The 20233-nt window shown below is 37.7% G+C and overlaps 1 protein-coding gene across 6 annotated transcripts in view; it reads left to right on the top strand.

Annotated features, from left to right (window-relative positions):
• The window catches only part of GABRB2 (gamma-aminobutyric acid type A receptor subunit beta2), a 148599-nt gene that overhangs the window by 2569 nt on the left and 125797 nt on the right, over window positions 1-20233 (top strand). For all 6 annotated transcript variants that reach the window (XM_065030057.1, XM_065030059.1, XM_065030060.1 and 3 more), the window contains one exon: window positions 848-915. In XM_065030057.1, coding sequence (XP_064886129.1) covers window positions 848-915 — 68 coding nt within the window. The remainder of the gene's footprint in view (window positions 1-847; window positions 916-20233) is intronic.

Here is a 20233-nt window from a genome sequence, read left to right as displayed (position 1 = left end):
ATGCTCTTAATGTGGTCACTTAAGTCTCTTGCATATTTGTAATCAATCCTTCATTTTGAAATGACACTTTATTAATATATTTTGTGCTGCTATTTTATTAACCTGTAATTAAACCCTTGTTTAACTGACATTATCGAGATGCAAATCTCTTAAGTTTACCCAGCGTTTGCTCCTCTCAGCCTAATGTGCGTGTGATCACAGTTACTATTTTTGAGTACAAGATGTACTGCTGTTAACTGGTACAAAAATGCCATTTAACCCCCTGCGTACTCCTACTTCGAACTAGTTTATTTCGGACGTGCTCGCTGTGGGGTGTCCCCTCGTCCCCCGCGGGGCTCACTGACTGCCGTCCCCTGGGCTATCCCCTCCTCCAAAGCGCAGGGCTGAGGGTGGCGAGTGGGGTCGCGGCCGCGAAGGCCGAAGCCGCAGCCGCGTTCCCAAGCGGGGAGGGGCGGGAGAGCTCCCGTACCCCCAGACCCAGGCTGGCCCCGAGCTGCTGTCCGCCTGGGCCTCTCCGGGTGCGCACCCGCGGGCGGAGCGCGGCGAGTCCCGCTGCTCACACGTGTGTGCATTACATAAAACACCGCCACAGCTGGCGGGGGGCGCGCAGGGTGAACCCGGTACGAAGGCGCGTTCCCCGCGGATCGGTGGGAGCCTCCGTTGGCTTGCTCCTGCAAGGGCGGGGGAGTGAAGGCGTGGGGAAGGCTGTGTTGTTTTTTCTTCCTCCTGCTACTCTGGTTTTGGTTAAATGTGGTTTCATTTCTATGCTACCTTAGTCCTGCTAACTGTGGTAAGAATGAGTTAAGTTCTTAGCTATCACACTGAGGACCATCTTGTTGGTTTGCAGGTCCCCCAGTGGCTGTTGGCATGAACATAGACATTGCCAGTATAGATATGGTCTCAGAAGTCAATATGGTGAGTATTTTGGCGTCGGGGGTGGTTGCTTTCCGAGGGGGTGGCTGTCGCTTCCCCCGCTTCTGCCAAGGCGGAACGGTGCCCGCGGGCGAGTCGGGACCCGGCGCGGCCTCCTGCCCTGGAGCGCTGCCAGGGCGGAGCACGCCACCTCCTAGAAGGTCGGCTGGGGGGCGGGAGAAGGGTCGTGTTTACCCCCCACAGCGCTGGGGCCGGTGGGAGCCCCGGGGCGGCAGCACCGGCCGCCCGGGCGGCTCCTGCGGCAGCGCTCCCGAAGCGCCGCGCGCTCCGCCTTGCCGCGAGCAACGGCGCCCCCTGCCGGCCCCGCGCCCGCACGGCACCCCGCCGCCACCGGGCCGCGCTGCCGTTCCGCGGGCGTCGCGCGGAGGGGCCGCTCCCGCGCACCGGGCCCGCGGGGCCGCGCCTCGCCCTGCCTGGGCGGGCGCGCAGCGTGAGCTCCGCCGCGGGTTCCCGGGGAAACGGGAGCGAGGGGTTAATGGGTAACCTGTTTGTCTGCCTTTGCTTGCTTTGATTTTTTTTTTGTCATGATATTTTAAAAAAATTAATAAATTGCTGCTTAGTCTTAACAGTGCACTTTCAATGTAAACAAACAAACAAACAAAACTATTCTGTATATCCAAAGCTTACCAGCTTGTTTTGTTTTGTTTTGGTTTTTTGTAACTTCACGCTATTTTGGATGGTCATGACTGAATCAATAATTTTTCAATACGTTTGTCTCTCCAAATGGTTTGAACTGAGCGTGCTGAAGTACTGAGTTTGTTCATCGCATAATGACATTTCCTATGTTTTGCTTTCATTATGTGAGACACTAATGAAGTGTTGGCAAAACTGGGATTCATACTGTAGAAGAAGCTGTTTTGGGTTTAGATGAAACTTTTCTAGCGCGTACTTTTCTTATTTGGAAATGTTTGTGGTCAAGTTTTTATCTTAACTTACATCTTCCTTGGTTAAGGATATAGAATTTGGCCTTAGGGCTTTATACAAGAAGGACAAAATAAAGACACTGAAGCATGGTAGCAACAACTAGTACAAAATAAATGTGTCTGTTAAACTTTTATCACTAGTAACTAATATTTGTTTGAAACAAACTTTCCATTCTTTTTGAAGAAGTTGTAAGGAAACATTTCTAAATACAAATGTGATTTAGGAATACTACTGTAGCTGTAATGCTGCATTTGAAAAGAATATTTTGAAAGTTATCAGTTGTGTTCATATTGTTCTGATACTAAAATATTTTGTTTAATTCCTGTGTGGCATGTTTGTGTTCTCAGACATGTTGCACTGAATGAATTGGCAAACATTTGTTCTCATGCTGCATTGTGTGATGTACAGGAGCTTCTTAATGTGAAATCTAGTCCTCAGCCTAATTTTGAGAATGACATTACTGGTGGTTGTACTGTGAGACCGGGAGGCCTTGGTGACAGAGAGCTTGATACTGCTCTTTTTCAAGATACCAGGAAAACTCTGAACAGTTTCACGTTGCACAGCGTTACTTATGAAGTATTTTGAAGTGGCTAAAAAAACTTTCACTAAACTTGTAATTTAGTATTCTACCTTTATGAGCTTTAAGTGTGAGGAAAAAAAATTGCATTATATTTTAAACCACTTGCTTTTCATTTTGGAAGAACTGTGGTTAGGAGAGAGCTGGATGTGTGGAGTTATGTCTTAGCAATGAGCAGTGTGGGAATGATGAGGGTTTTCTTGAAGGAACTGCAGTCTACTGGGTCAGTGTCATATCCTCACATCTCTTCAGAACTGGAAGGTAGTGCCAAATGTTTTTGTTTCTTGTGGAAAGATTCTGAAGATTCTTGTGAATCATCTTTGTTTCTGTCAGTAATTTCTAAAATTTGGTCTCTAATTAAAGGTGAATGGATATCAGAATACTGTGATCTGACACAGACTAACTACAAAACTGAGTATTATTTTTAGTATTTGTAGTTAGTCTATTGTGTTTCTATAATGAAATGTTTGACCTTTGTGAGAAAAGTATTTTCAGACTATCTGCAGAACTCGGGGGTTGGGAATGTATAGGCAATTTTGTCCCACACATTTGCCTAAGGCATTTAAGCTCTGGGTTTATTTTACTCTAAGAAGCTACCTATTTCTGGAAACAAGGTATTTTACCTTTTTTTTTTTTTTTTTTTTTTCCTATTTTTTAATTCCTCCTCCTTCAATTACGGTTTCAGAAGAGATTCCAAACCAAGATTATTTTCCTTATCTGCTTAACTGCAAAATGTAACACGTAACAGTTCATTCTACAATGATCTGTATAGCACAACAAGTACTAATATACCATGACAGACCTGAAATAAATGAGAAGAGAGACGTGAAATCAGACAACAAAATACTTAGTATACAAGGCCTTTTTCCTTGCAATCACCAGAATTTGGGATAGAAACCAGGAGGAATACTATTGAATGTTAGCTGATGTAAAGCCTTCTGAGATAATGAGAGACACAGAAAGAATCTTTTGTATTTAGGGATGTATTTTCTGAGCCATGGGCTTGCTCTTGCTTTGCCTGTAGTCATGGCGAACACCACTGACTTGAGATAAAGGCAAATCATTGCCTGGGGTCATGTATTAACATTAATGGGATCAAACTTTTGCCCTGGGATGAAGGCTAAACAAACATAGTTATTTAACTTGAGATCATTTATCTTCATTCCAATGTTAACTCACTTTAAAATTATCATACTTATACTTCTCTTCCAGTCTTGACATATTCCATCTACCATATATATGCGCTGCTCTGCGTGCAGAAGGCTTGTCACCAATGTCATGAAATAAATAATAAAGTTTGTACTTTGTTGAACTGGAGAGTTTAGAGTCACTGCTATAGGAAGTAAATGTGTGTTTAGGATGTTCAAGAACATTATTGTTCACTTTGAATTCTTTGAGATGATAAATATTTCACATCATAAAAACCTCATTGTGTAACAGGCTTTACAGCTTCCTTCCAATTATTTATTGTATGCAACAGAGTTGGAACTGGAAGCTGTTTAACCTTTTGTAGTCAGAAACTCAATCTGGCATATACCTTAGTTTTCAAAAATGGCTTTGTACTTATGAACATAAATCTCCAGCTGTGGGAAATGCACTGAATGCATGAGAGAGATTCAGGCATATGTGGTTGTTGACAAGTGTCATGACTGTTTGGACTTTGTTTTTTTGTATTTTGCAAAGAAATAATTTATATCAGGTAATGATTTTATGCAGTACAGAAATGATTATGGCTAATTCCACTCACCTCTCTGGACCAGGCTGTCCAGAGTTGTGTTGAGTGTGTGCTTTATGCTAGTTATACTGTAGATTTTCTTAATGCTTTTCATATTTAGGTAACAATGGTAAAAAAAAACATAGATGTGAAAGCCAATATTTTTTTTTTTCTGGGCTAATGAATTTGATCTCACATAAGATTAACTGTATTGCAGTGAATCTCATGAAATGTTCTCAAGATAGTTTCCGAGTACTTGAATTTTCTTCTTGGCTTCCTTTTCATTAATACTATCCACTCATTGTAAAATAGTATCTCCAGACAGCTTAATGGTAGCTTTTTCCTCTTTTTTCCTTTTTTTTTTTTTCCTTTTTTCTTTACTAATCAGTGCTAGCTGGGATGTCACATTTCCACATTTTCATCTCCATAGTAATTATTGGAGTAGACCCCTTGACCACATAGCAACCAAGGCTGTTCTTAATTTTAATTTTCTACCATTTCCTCCCAACACTTCCCTCTTAAAATGTTTTAAAAAAAATGATACATGTTCATTAAGAAGTACAGAAATAAATTTTCTTCCCTACATAGCACTTAAGGTTCTGCATAGAATGTTGTGCATTTGATGAATCTAGCTAAGACATGCGGGTTTCTATGGATGATATTGGTCAAGTGGTGGTTTTCAGTATCTTGGCTTATTTCCTAAAAAATAGGCACTCCCCTCCTCTCTTCTCTCTCCTCTTCCTTGGTCTGTGGCTATTCTGGAATTCTAGTACAGGATGTCTTGAAATGAGAGAGAAATGGTTTGTGGAAATGTATTTTTATCCAGGGAATATACACTTTTTGAAGTAGTGGATTGTATATGTAATTAAACATAACTATTCATGCTGTGGTTCATTTTGGTTGTGCAGAGAGGAACCTGAACACTTTATTTAGTTTAGAGTGTTTACTTGCTTATCATTGTACAGATTTTGCAGGTGGACTCAGTATGTGTATGTGGAGTTAAATAGATACAATAGATTAATTTATCTTAGTTGGAGAAACAAAGGAGCTGTTATCATATATCAAGGAAAAGTTTACTTATTAGTGTATACCAATTTTTACCCAACAGAACCTAATAACTTCAAAGCTGTTAAAAAAAAAAAAAAAAAGGCGTTTTTTCACATTATATTAGCTTATCTTTGAGATAAGCCAAAGTTGCATAAAATAGTAAGTATAATACTTATATATCAGAATATTCTCAGTCTAAGGAAGTACAGGCACAACTATAATTTGCTGATAGACCTCTGACTTTCAGTTGCTTTGATAATAGAGACCCGCTACTGATTTTCTTAAAATCTCTGTTTTCTCAAGGTATTTTCAGTAGGGATCATCAACAAAGCTCAAGAGACATAGGTTTAGATTATGAAAACAAAAGGAGCTGTGTGGCTACCTCTCAAGTAGCAACAGTTATCTTTATGTGTGAAAAGGGAGGAGATGGCTCATGATATAAAAAGAAATGGGAGTTAAATGGTAAGGAAATAGGGTGGAGCTGTTCCAAACCAGAAAACTCAGGGGAAAAGTCCTGGTAAAGAAAAATGGAGAGAAAAAAAATCATAAACCAGGAAAAAGTGTCTTATATACAGTGCTACAGAAAGAGGTGAGGAAAATTATTCCTGTCAGCAATAACTTGTTCTTTTGATCCATTCTACTTGTACATGTTACTGTACATGATCAATTGAGGGAATAAAGAAAGGACAGGGCTGAAAATGCTTTGAAAAGGAAATACTAGAAATATTGGGAAGGTGTTGCTTCCGTAATCCTTAATACTTCCTGCTGCTAGAGGCTGTGTTGGTTTTATTATTTCCCCTGTGCCATAGATGCATATGCTTCTTCACACAAAATTGCATTTCTCAGCAGCCAGTTTGAATTTGGCTCTCACCAAATTATTGTGCTGTGCACTACTGACTCACACTGCAGTGTCTACAGAGGCTTCCATGAATGCAGAGCAGGTTATGTATATCTTAGAACTGAGGACTTTTTTTACTGGAAGCGGGGTGGTTAGTAGGTCAGAGAGGTTCTCCTCCGCCTCTACTCTGCTCTGGTGAGACCACATATGGAATATTGTGTCCAGTTCTGGGCCCCTCAGTTCCAGAAGGACAGGGAACTGCTGGAGAGAGTCCAGCACAGGGCAATGAAGATGATTAAGGGAGTGGAGCATCTCCCATGTGAGGAAAGGCTGAGGGAGCTGGAGCTCTGGAGCTGGAGGAGACTGAGGGGTGACCTTATTAATGTATACAAATATGTAAAGGGTGAGTGTCAGGAGGATGGAGCCAGGCTCTTCTTGGTGACAGCCAACGGTGGGACAAGGGGTGATGGGTGTAAATTGGAACAGAAGAGGTTGCACTTAAATTTGAGAAGAAACTTCTTCTCAGTAAGGGTGACAAAAGACTGGAACAGGCTGCCCAGGGTGGTTGTGGAGTCTCCTACTCTGGAGACATTCAAAACCCAACTGGCCATATTCCTGTGTAACCTCATCTGGGTGTTCCTGCTCCGGCGGGGGGATTGGACTGGATGAGCTTTTGATGTCCCTTCCGATCCCTGACATTCTGTGATTGTGTGATTCATCTGTTCCTTTAGTTATTGTCTGGGATAACATCACAAGACCTTTATTTTTGAACTAGAGTAAGCTATGTTAGTATGGCATTCCATTTCTTGTTACTACATGTCTCCAGTTCATGCCTTTTCCTTTATTAGCTTTAAGGTATGTAAAAATAAATAAGATTTCCCACGTTCAAGTAAAATGTTTATTCTTGGGGACCAAAACAAACGTTCCTATTGGTATGCTACATGTGGATTGAAGTTTTTATGTTAGTTTTGCCAGAATATATGTAGCTGCAGTATGAAGTTATTGCTCTAGAACATATACACAGGAATGTAGTGAGCTTGTAACTACTTTTATTAGCTAATTCAGAAGCAATAATATGTGTTTATATACATTATGTGTATCTATATTATGTATATTAAGAAGCATTACATCATTCTTTTTTCTTGTGTGCTATAGTGTTGCAACTCTAATCAGCAGAGTAATCTTGTTTCATCGGTGGTGGTGATTCTTCAAAGTGATCTGTCATTTCGGCAGACCAGGGGATGGTTGTCAGTAATTTAAAGAGATTGCCTTGGAGGTGATTTGTACAACTGGATTAATAATTATTGCCTTCTTGTTTTCAGAAAGCCTTGACCTATAAATATTTAAGTAATTTGGCTCCTGCCATATAAGAAAAGATACATTTATCTTTATGTTTTATGGGCAGTGTCTTGGTGCTGAAGCGTGGGAATGAACATGAAGTGTACTTTGTTAGCTCTGACTATAGGCTGCTTTATTTCATAACTTCTCATTGAAAATCACATAAAATCTTTATAGATGAGCCATGTAGTAAAATGAAAGATTTTTATGTTGTGCTCTACAAACTTGTAACAAGTTTAAGCTGTTCCAATAGTCGTATTTGTGCTTCTTAGTGCCTCTAAAGTCTGTTAGTGCACCATGACTAAATCCTTATTATTCCTCCCTCCCATTTTTATCCTCATACCCTGTGCAGCCCTCTGCAAGGTTTATAGTAAAGCCTTAGTATTTAGTGGTGCTGAAATACAGTCTTTTATAGCAATAATTGTTTTATTTTTCCAGAAGTAATCCAGATTCCTTGTAGACTTTTCATGGTTAATGCTGTAGGTCTCTGCAAGTGCTTGTATGAATTAGGTAAGCAAGACTTAGTCTCATCATTTCAAAGGAGGGTGCTCATCCATGAGACGTTTTTTGAAATGCCTCTGTTGAGTGATGGAAGATAGCATCTTCAGAGTTAAGAACTTGAGAAACAGTCAAATGTTTTGAGTTATTAATACCGAAAATTGGCTACTATGAATGGATGCAATCTGTAAGTTGAAACTAAATGAATGTGCGTAATTATAATATATTTTAATTGTAGGCGTGCTGTAGATTGACAAAAAGATAAACAGGACAGAAGCAACCTTAGTGATTTATTGTATTACTATTATTATTATTATTAATAGTAATTACTCTTACTATGCTTCTATAGGGATTCCCACCCTGCTCAGATTTATTGACAGCAATGCTATATACAGTGGACATATAATGGCAAGTATAACACAGGGCTCTTAGGAATAGTGATACAGCGGGCATATTTATAGCTCTAATCTTACCTGTCTGAAGACCAGGCTGTGAAGTAGCAGTGCTCTCACTTCATAGGTTTTGCCAATGAAGATCTTTGCATGCAAATTGTCTGGTTTTTTTTCTAATTAGCTAATCAATGCACAGATTCTCCCAGATTTGGAATCGTATCTACCGCATGTGTTCTTTTTGTATGAGTTTTGCAGATGAGTGTGTAAATACTTCCCAGTCAAAACTAAAATTTCTGTCATAAATATAAAAAGACCTCTAACATTCAGGAGGTTGACATGTATGTGAATGAATATGGAATTTGTAGATCATATTTAACATAGGTTGTCACAGGCCAGATAAAGCATTTTGAGTTTGAGCTCTTCCAGTGCCCCCAAACTCAAAGAATAAGGAGACCATGCTATTTCTGTCTATCTCGAGCTGCTTTTTGTGTATCTTCATCTATGTTAAATCCTATTAATTTTTATTATGTAAATGCTGACAGAGAGGTTCATTTTTTAGGGTTTATATAATAAGAATTTAGCCACATGGGGAAAGAAGCAACCCTTCTGAGAGATGCATTTTGCATTTTAAGTGTGTGCAATTGTAATAAGTATGGCAGTTGGGAGTATTTCCACTGATTTTTTCCTATAGACAAACCAGTGATCCATTGTGATTGTGCTGAAAGACAAATTCAGCTCTGTAAGTTTTGAACAATTAGAAGAAAAAATTATAGGAAATTTGGCCTTGGACAAGAGTAGTATATTAAATTGCTCTAATGAATGCATATTAAAAAAATCCAGCTGCTTGAAGTGGAAAGTGCTTGTTCCAGTGCCTGCTCTCTGGACTATTTATTCTTTATTTTCTTTAATGAATAGGCATTTCCATTAACTAAGCAATTCTGTGAAAATGAATTAAAACCCAGAATTTTCCTTCACAGTTGAGTGTCCTGATTGCAGCTCTTGAATGTCTTTCCTGTGGTCATGGGTTTTTAATTGTTTGATGCATAGTAGCCTGGGTGCAGTGAACCTCAGACAGCTTATTATCCTTTGGTGCTTGTGAGTGGAAATATTCAGGTTGCAGAGGACCAAGCACAGGGGTCTCTCATATCATGAATTAGCCTACAAAAGTCTGACAGCACATCCTTTACCTTCTCCTCTGTTGCTGACAATGTTTCTGAATTGCAGTAGCCATGACTTCATGTTAGGCATAACTTAAGCCTACCAGCTTTATCTAATTTTTAATGAGATTTAAATATTGTAAAGATGTTTGAATGGGCTGAAGTAGGAATAACACACCTGTTCACCTGGAACAGCTCAGCTCCGTCCTGAGTAGTAGTGCAGTACAGATCTTTGGAAGTGGGAAACTAAGTAGTAAATGACAGAAACTTGTGAATATAACCTTTTCCAGAGATGAGTCATCACAAATAATTTTCTTGAAAAGTTGTTTTGGATTGACACAGGGCAAAGGGCTCTTATGTGCAAAATGCCCTAAATATGTGTGGGGTTATTGTTTGTTTTGTTTTTGCTTTTTAATATGACTTGGAGAAAAATGGGGTAGAAAGTGTAGAGTTGGGTAAAGGTCACGCCAAACCCATTTGAGATGAGAAGAAGGTTTTCCAGATGAGTTTGTGGGTTTTCCTGTATTTGGGATGCCTGAGAATGTGGTTCTGTGGTTTAGATTTTTGGAAGTGTTTCTCATTCAACATTTTCTGTTGCGTTTGGCTGTGGAGTAGCCAGAAGTTCCTGTTGCTTTCAAGGAACAGAAGGCATTTTTTTTTCCTCAGTGAGAACTACTTATTAAAACATTTAATTATCAATTATCTGAATAAGGTACTGAAGACTTTTGAAAAGCTATTCACTGCCATTCACCCTTTTGAAAATCTGCTCCTAGTTTCTGTTGTAGATTAATTGTATTTTTTAATGGAAGCTTAAATTGTTTTTTGATACTTGGAACAGAAATTCTTCCTGCTTAACTGAGTAAAATTAGTGCTTAAAATTGTTTGTCCTCCGTATAGGTGTTTAAAAAGGTATATTGTAATATATGTATGTGTGTGTGTGTATATATATATTTATTTATTATGTATTAGTGAAAGTAGTGAAATATTTTCCTTATGGTCCATAAGGGTAAATATGTGTTGTAATTTGCATAACAGTTATTACCCAATAGTCCAGAAGTTGTTGTGGTCCATTGTGTAATCCAAATTTGTTTCTTATGTAAAGTGTATTTTTGAGTTAATAGACCCTGCAGCTCCGAAGGAGTTGTAGAACATTGTGGATTTTTTATTCTTTCAAGGGCTGCTGACCCAACAGACTCTGTTGGCTCCCACAGGGGTGTCAGAGAAATGATGTTAATCCATGTTTGATGAGAGGTGCACTGAAGGAGTCATAAAATTTAAGTAAAACAATATTAGTTTGAAGGTGCAGTAGACTGAATTTCTAAATTAAATAATTTGGGAGTGAAACTCTTTTATTTTCCTTTAATGAAATGATTTATTCTTTTAGATAGTGCAAAGGGAAGAAGGAAATTCAACAAACATGCACACCATATTTACAAACAAAAAGCAGCATTTTGCAAGTATTTGCAACATTGTTTCCCTAATCATGTAAGTCCATAAGTACCCAAAGGAGCCTTTTAATCAGTCTGAAATCTTGCTAAAATTTAAGTGAACTCTCAATCTGTTATACTGTCCTGTTAATCTTTTTCACTGATGTTTTGCAATGTGAGGTGCTTTTAGAAATTCCACCCCTAATAGAATTAGAGATATAATGTTCATGTCTTATAGCACATGCTGCCTTAGGTTGCTCAGGATAAAATGCTTAACAACCTAAATAGATAGAAAAATGACTTGCAAAATTACTTTCTTTTTTTCAATTTTGAAAGAAACCTTTTCAAAGATGTAGGAATGTTTAATGGGCTAAGCATAGCTGAGACCTTTTGTATCAAGTTTCAGTAAAAATAGATTATTATAGCTGAAATATAAGTCACAGATAAATAGATTTGTAATGGAAATGCCAGGAGACTCTTAACTATAATCATTCTTGTTAGTGTAAATGCCTAGAAATGAATACAATTTTCATTGATCCACTATTATGTGACACAAGTGACCACTTACAGAGAAATCCATAATAATTCTAGTTAACTGTCTGCGTTCAAAAATGCAGTTAAAAGTACCCACCTCTGTGCATAGACTTTGCAGAATGCATTTGTGAGCTCAAGTCTTGTCTTGAATCCTTAAAATGTGTAAATCCGATGCTGATTTTTCCACTGAGGCTATTTCTACACTGTTTTCGCAGAGGATTTGTGGGTACTTAAATGACTTGAAATGCAATACAAGGGGGCTAATATAACATAGTAGTCTCCAAAATTGTTGCTGTACAGTAGGTGCTCTTTTGAAGTGAATGGGTGTACTTGGCAGTTTTTATTGGCCAGAAAGTCATAACACCTTGCTTGCATCTTTGATTTAAGGATATTTAAAAGCTGAGTCCAATCATAGGAAGAGTACCTTTTTACTCTTAGGCTTGTGTCTGTACCATAACCAAATGCATTGGTGAGGCAGCATTAGGAGGCTCATGTAGTTCCTATCAGGGCCAAACTTTGCGTGTTTATAAATGGAATACATCAGTTTACATCAATCTCTTTCTGGCATCCTTTTTTACTTCAAGTTAAATGAATAAAAATGCAGCATTTTGTTCTGAAGTATAAAATCATCTTGGGTAAGGTAAATGGTAATGCATAGTCTTAACTGTAGAATGAAATGTTGATTAACTTTGTAATTGAATTGACTTTTTGAGAACACAATGGTGAATGAGCTTTTGATATGGCATTTGACATTTTAGAAAGAGACATCTATGCTACAATAATATGCAGAATAGATAACAGTTTCATTAATGCAAGCAGGCAGTAATTAGTAAAGAGTCTGAATAAGAGATTTCAATAAAAATTGCTGCTCTTGTATATTGTTTTTGTAAGAAAGCACATCATATAATATGTAACTTAAATTATCTATTAAGTTAAACTTTTTGAAAAGAATGTACATATGTGTATTACATATGTATTTACACGTACTAAATTGATTATTGTTGTGGTGATACATGTAGTTATACAGTAATGTATCATAAGAAATTATTTTGCACAGCTTAAACATTTTTTTGCATTCATCAACCTAGAAGGACTCAAGACTTTTAAGTTTTTATGTGCTGAATCATCAAGGTAGTGGTGTCTAGCTGTATTGCTGTGTGATCGTATTAGGTTGTCAGATATGGCCTAGAAGTGGTGGTTTGTTTTATTTTGTTTTTTTGACAATAGAGAGAGTCTATATTATGGTGTGTTTATGTTTCAGGAGAATGTTCATTTAGACCATCTCCTAAGTTGCTATTGAGCTTCAGGTTTTAGTGCAACATTTATGTATTTTATAGAGGCCACCCCATTTCTAATTTTTTTAGTTCCTGAAGTGTTCCTCAGTAATAAATTGAGAGTATATTCTTTATGGAGTCTTTAAATATATTTATGAAACCACATGCTCTTACTGCTGTTGTTTGGGCTACGTAAGTAGAACATGCACTTGAACTTTCCCTCACCTTCCTTTTTTAAGTAAGAGATAAGAGAAAGCTTAACGGAGAAAGATAGTTGAAAGTAGGTTATGGATGGACAGGGTTTTGTAAATCAGTATTTTTGTGGTTTAGTACAGTCTTGATATAGGTCTTCTGGACCTTTAAAGAGAAAAACATATAGTTGCATTTTAAGTATACCATTTCCTACAACTTTCTTCTTATATTAAAGCAGCCTTAACAGAATCATCAATTGTCAGTAATATCAAGACTATGAAACATTGATTTGGTATTGAATTTGAAACGTTCATATGCTTTGTAATGTCTGCTGTATAACTGAGGGCTAATTTAAATTTGTCTTAGAAAGGTACAGATAAGATTTTGATGGGTATATGCTACTCTTCCAGCGTGCCCTGTTTTGTGTGAAAAGACATGACGTTTTCTTGACAATTGTGGCCTTTAAAGCCTTGTGCGATAGTCCAGTTGTACGTTTTCAGGTGCTCCTGTTTACTTTCACTGAAGGATGGTAAACCAGACCAGAAATTGTTCCTTCTCACTCCCCAGTCTCTGGTTTAGGTTGAGTCCACATTATTGCAGGCAGCATGTTTCGAGCCCATTCTGCATTTTGAAAACAGCCTGTTTTTTCTTCCCAATTATAGAATGAATCTAGACAGGTGTAGCTTACTGGGATAAAGTCAGCTCTTGTGACTGTTTTGGCCTTCATGAGCCTTCCTGACATATTTTTTTTACTTGCGGTTTGTCCACAACAATGTTGCATAATACAGGCACACAACTAATGCATGTAAGAAAGCTGAAATGCATTCATAGGCTTCTTTGTACTGGACATAAGCTGAAGCACAAACCTCTTCTCATCATAGCTGATCTGTTTCTCTGCTGTTTCATCTCGTTCTTACTGTTTGTTGTTCACTGATTTCTGGCAGTTTGGCCTGACTCTGTGGTGCCTGTTTCTTCCTCTTCCCCTCTATGAGTGGGTAACAGTTCCCATTCATTCAGTTCCCTTTGTCTCTTGTTTATTCTGGCCGATGCAGTAAAATGGTTGAGCATCAATGGCTCGGCAAGTGTAAGGATGTTAACAAACAAAAACTGTGAAGTTGAATTTGTGGTGTGTAAATGTCTGACTGTCAGCCTTAATCTAGCAGGCACTGCTGTTATATCGTGACACTGACTGCAGCAATAATGGCAACCTGAGCGCTTACCAAGATAGAAAAAGAAATTCTGCGTGTTCTGTCCGCACGTCTTCCTTTGCTGAGGACACATATCCTTTAAGACATAAGCATGTGCTAGAAGTTAAGCTTGTAAGTGCTTTGATGAACAGTGTCCTTTTGATCATCCTGGCTTCAGTCTGCAAAATTGACTATAGCTGGGAGGTGGGGGAGTTTTCCATTGTAACTAATGGTAATGTCATAAACAGGATTATGTCTGGAGTTGTAAGTGGCAGATTAGACAACCATCAAGAGAGAAAATCTGTTTTTCAGCAAATATTCTCAGTGATAAAGAACCTTAGGAGAGAACGATAAAATGAGATATATAGGCAGAATTGTTTCTATGCAGAATATTTTTTCCAAATTTCCCTCGAGGCATCAGCTGTTCTCTGAACATCCAAGAAGTTCATTGTGCTTCTGATCAGCTTCCCACACATTCTCACCCACATCACTTTGCTGTGTCATCTTAATGTCATTTTTAAATACTAACAAAAGAAGCATTTTGTTTATAACGCAGAAATAAAAATCTTGAGATTGGAAAGAATGGCTTTTTAATGTTATTTTAGCAGATCAAAGCTGACTCATGAGTAGCAAGTATGAAATAAAGTTATTAATGTATTTAAAATTCTCAATTCCTGAGTTGAGGCTTTGTTTAAGAAATACTTTGATTACAGTCATCAGACTTCATAGACTTTTTCCATATGTGATTGGTATTATTTTTAGACATTTTACCTTGCTGTGAAGCGTTACATTTAGAATATGTAACAGTATAGCAATTTGAGTGTGTTAAATTGAACAGTGGCCAGGTACGCTGGAGGCCAAGTGGGAAGATGGAAAAGACACCTTTCTCTGGGGAAAATAAAAACCCATCTGTGATATAATTTACTTGGCATGGGAAGGTTCAGTCAACCACTGTCATCTACTGCCTTTGTGGTGGCCTGATCCAGGAAGTTCCTAGAAAAAACAGAGATAGGTTATTGTCACCATTGCAGGCAAGCACTTATGCAAGTTATCATTTGCATCAAAACTGAACATTTTCAAGATTATTGAATTTACCCTGCGTAGTCTCTTGGCACTGCAAGGTGAAAAAATTACTCTTTTAGAGGTCAGTGAAGCTCGAACCAGTTTCTTCTAGGGAAAGGGGAGGAAGGTGTTGATTTGGGGATGAGAGCTTGGCTGACACAACATAGCAAATGTCTTGAAGAAAAGAAAAAATCTTCCATTTGTGTGTGGAAGTCACTGGATATATTTGGATAGCAACTGGAGAAAAACTATTTGTATTAACTAACATAGTCCTCTCAGGACTGAACTACAGAGTAAGAGTAAAGACAGAAGCATGTAGTGTATTAAAATGTTTCACCTGAAGTGATCAATTTTTGGGCACAGAATTCAGCCTAGTGTTTGCAATGCAATTAAAAATCACTGTCATTTGAAAGGACCTTCACAATGTGGAAAAGGGAGGCTCAAGAAGGTTTAGGTATCTAAATGATTGCTTTTTGGATTTAAGACTTTTTTTTTTTTTTAATCTCTATAATTGAAGTGACTCATATGAGAACAGCAGACTCTTAATAATGGACAGTTCCTCTAGATCACAGCTGCATGCTATAAACCATTTCTCAACATCAATGTTGAGTGGTTCCATTTCATAAATAATCTTCATGGTAGAAAATCTTGTATTTATTTCCATACTACTTTTTCAGAATATCTTAGTGGAAATATTTTCCAAGAAATAAGAATGAAAACAGATTAGTCCAAAAACTACAAAATACTAATTTTAGAGCAGTAACCCTTATCTTTTATGTCAATCATCAGTGTTACTTAGCTGATACGTAGTAGTCACAAAAGTAGTTTGTTTCTTAATTCTGCTTTTACTTTTTATGACAGTCAGTAAATCAAGTGAACCAAGAGCTTAAGAGATGAATGAAGTTGAACAAAACAAACTAAAATTAGTAACATTATTTTCTTGCTGTGAGCAATAACTGATTCATGATGTGATGAGAGTAAGGAGACAGATCTCAGTTTGCAATGTGTTTGGTTTATGCATTAATTGGCCTTACTGACCACATCAACTGTGTTACCCTTCTGTCCTCATGTTTTAGTTTGTTTGGATGTTTTGGGGATGAGGATTTTTTTCAAAGTCTTGAACGTGGAACTCTTACCTGTTTGGGAAATTCCACCTTTTCCTTTCTGGCTGTGTGTTTTGTTTGTAAACTGGGAGGTATATAGGAAGAATTAAGTCTTTTTTTTTTTTTTTTGGTAGAGTATGAAGTATGTATAATTTGGGTGTGCTCTAAAGAGTAGTTCTGGTTCTCCATTTGTCCTTGCTACCTCTTAGCCAGTTTCCTGAAAAGCAAAGAGTTGGCTTTTTGCTTTAAGCCTCTGACCGAGGCTGTTTCTGCAGTTCACCTGCCTTTGCTCCCCCTGCTTCTGCGTGGGCCTGTTACCTGACAACTGCTGCCTCCTATTTTCAGGTGCTTCTGTTTGCTTTCCTGCATCTTCCCTGTTTCTTACAAATGGCTCCTCACACCTTTGCATAGACAGACTGTTAAGGAGCTTCTGATGGGAAATGAGAGCTGTGATTTAACGAGCATGTGTGGTTTCAAATTTGCAAGGTTCTTCTCAGAAGCAGATGAATTTGAAGTGTATTTGATGGGTACGTATCTATGCGTCGGAACCACACAGAGCTTGAGGGCTGAGATTTCTTCTTTTGAAGTGTGTTGTTCTCTTGTCTATCTGCCATGTTCTGAACCTTGTTGTATGAACCGCTTGTTGAGACAAAAGACAAAGTGTTGATTTTTAGGATGTAAAATATCTCTACTTTCTACTGAGAGGAACAGTCATTTCTGGAGCATTCTACTCTGCACGTAATTGCACACGATCTTGTCTGTGAGTTTACATTTTAATTCAGGTGCACTACGATAAGTAGGAAGTCACCTGGCTGATGCTGAGAAGTGCAAAATGGCACCAAGGAAGTTGGTTTAAAGAAGTTGAATAAAAAAGTGGGACCTATTTTAGAAGATACAGATAGGTACTTAACTGAGGACCACAACATGAGAGGACCAAGAGGTGGCATATGGGGAATCAGCCAGAACTGATGGTTTTGTTTGGTGGAGGAAGCCAGCTGTAAGTACAAAGAGCAGTATTTCTGTTGTTTGAGATGAAAGTCTGTGGGAAGATACAGCTTTGGCAACTCTGGGCAGTTGAATGGTGTAATCTTCAACTGAGATTTTTGAGGCACTGGCATTGAGTCTAAATGAACCTATTTACAACTACATAAGTATGGTCACCAATTTGATTTTAAGTGTCCTTCTGACTCTCATTTTTTTTTTCTTTGGTATATGGCAATGCATAAGTTTATACATTTGGAGTTTATGATACCTCATTAAAATATATTGCCATGTTTTAAAATGAAACATTTGACATTGCCTTTGCACCTTTCTTGACTAGTACATACTGATAATATCGTGGGGTTTCTTTCTATAATACACCAGTAATATCACTTAAACACTTCTGCAGCAATGGCAGGTTTTAAGTTGTTTTTGTTATAAGGGCTTTGAACCTTCTAGAATGTATGAGACAGAAAAATGAAAATAATGTACTGTGATCCATTTTTTTGAAAAATGAGCAAGTTCAGTTCTCATCAATGCTCTATTCTTGTCAGAAGAAGTATGTGTAAGAGAATAATTCTGGTAAGCTTTGCTTTAGTTGCAGTTGTGCAAGTAGTAACATTATAACAGGTCTCGGAACAAAAGCGTTTTTTTTCCCCTCTCTCAGTAGTTTTCATGTGTTTAGGATTATCAAAGGCTTCTATCTATTTTGGTATTATATACACAATGAATTTTTTAAAAAGAGACATAGATCTGCAAGGAAAAGTGCATAGATTATGATCTGAACCCTCTGAAATGGTTCTGTAACAATCTTCGGAGGGTGCTTTGTTCTGCAACCTTATCAGTTGGTGATAGCCAACTGAGATGACCTGATGGTGAGAGATTTTTATTGTACTGAACTGTAATACAACTATTTAATTTTAGTTCCTTCTGTTTTTTTTTTTTTTGTTTTGTTTTTCCATTAGTATCCAAAGGTTAAAAATAGTAAGGTCACAGAACCTGCCAGTATAGTGGGCAGGTATAAAAGCCCAGCACCATTACATGTAGGCTATGCATGCCTCTACTGTGCCAAGTATGTTTTGGTTTACAGTAGGATCATGATACCCCTTAATTAAAGGAAACGATGTTATTATTTTGCTTAAAGAAACAAAAGTTTATAGACAGGAAATCAAATGATGATAAAATACATTGTCTGCACACTTGTTTTTTTAATGTATAATTCTTCTAGTTGTGCTGCTGCATACCTTTTAACATGGAATGGAAAAAGATTCATATTTTTCAGTTTTCATTGTATGAAGAATGTCAGAAGTTTTCAACTCAAATATGTGAGTAATGGTTATGACTTAAGATGAACCTGCTACTCATGATGATATAGAACAGGACTCTGCTAAATTCTAAGGAACCAAAAAGAGCAATATCTTTAACATGTAAGTTTTTCATGAATTATTCTCTTGCCCTGTGATGATTATTAACAGTATATTTAAGTTGCTGGTCAGACAGGTTTTTTAGGAGTGTTGTTTGTGGTTGGCTAAGGTCTTACTTTAAGTTAGTCGTGAGAATGTGGATTGATTATAGGTGTGCAATTCTCTCATCATAAGTATGATGTCTTCAGAAAATGTTCATATTTGTTGCAGCACTGTTACACCTTTGCTCTGTGTTGGGGCTGTCTGTGGTTTGGGGTTATTATGGATTTTTTTTGTTTTTCTTAGAACAGAATCTGAAGCTTCTGATCTGGGATGTTAGGGCTATCCAGAATAGCCCCATCTATTATGAAGAAATATTACTAACAACTTATGAACCTTTTCATAAAATGTCTTGCTTGCACCATGTGCAAAATTCAATGCAGGAGTGGAAATTGTTACTTTTCTGTAAGGTCATTTAGATTTCATGAAAATTAAAAGAGGATTTTGCACCTCCTTAGCATCTATTAAGCTCTGACATTAGTAGTGCAGTGTTTATCCAAAGATAATCAGGTCCGTTTTTTATGAGGCAGGCATAAGTTACCAAGAAAAATTGCATAGCATTCTGGAAACAAAAAAGGAAGATAGACAGTGGTTTTGCAATTAAAAAAGATGTTACTGACTGTTTTATAGATTGGTCACTGGGGCTCTAATGTGGGATAATTAACTCTACCTTACATAAGGTAAATTATGCTTTTACTCTGAGTGCTACTAATGAAAGGCCCTTTAGGAAAACATAGAATGAACTGTAGGATCAATTTTTAAGTCTGGTGCTGTTTACTTTAGCTACCACAGTACCTTATGCCACAGGGAGCATAAAGAAGCAAATAACAATCCTTTATTCAGGCATACAGAGACACAAACATGCAGCACAAGCAATCTGGGTCTACCTCCAGAGCATTAACGGTTTCTTAGTGTCTGCTGAGATAAGTTTAAGAATCTATAGATTTCTATTTAAATTGTATTAAACTCTGGCATGCCCAGCTCTTCTTAGACCCTGTACTTAGACACCTCCCCCAGCAGGAAAATATAACTTAATTTACAGAATGTCTTAAGTGGTTTGTTCCTGATCACAAAAGAAATTTGTAGAAGGCAGAGGAACCCAACTGAGGTTTGGTGCCTGAATTACTGGATAATCACTGAACCATCAGGTGAGGAAGGGAGGCTACGTAAGGAGAGAGGCGGTTAAAAATGGCCAGGGCCTAGCCTGCTCTCCCAGCTTAAAAATGAGAGAAAAAATTTTAGAAACTCAAGGTTCTATGCTTTGGAGTTCCTTGAGAGGACTTGGCTTTACATGTATGCAGTTTCTTGATCTGAACTGGGTGAGCGCTGATAACATATGTTACCCCTGAATTACTGATTTATATAGATGGGTTTACTTGTGACAGACTTGAGAAATTACTCATGATTCAGATATAAATCAAAAGAAATATAATGTAATAAATAGAGTTCTGTCAGATACCATAAAACTTGAAGCTTCTAAAAGGAAACATGTAAGCTATATAGTAACATCTCCTTTTAAACATGAAATCTATGACAGATAATTAGAGGTAGCTGGATGACAATTACTCTAAGCAAAATAAAATATTGGAAGC

This window comes from Columba livia, chromosome 14, assembly GCF_036013475.1.
Source record: "Columba livia isolate bColLiv1 breed racing homer chromosome 14, bColLiv1.pat.W.v2, whole genome shotgun sequence".
Lineage (NCBI taxonomy): Eukaryota > Metazoa > Chordata > Aves > Columbiformes > Columbidae > Columba > Columba livia.
Note: the sequence above shows the minus strand (reverse complement) of the source record. Positions and strands in the feature narration are given on the sequence as shown.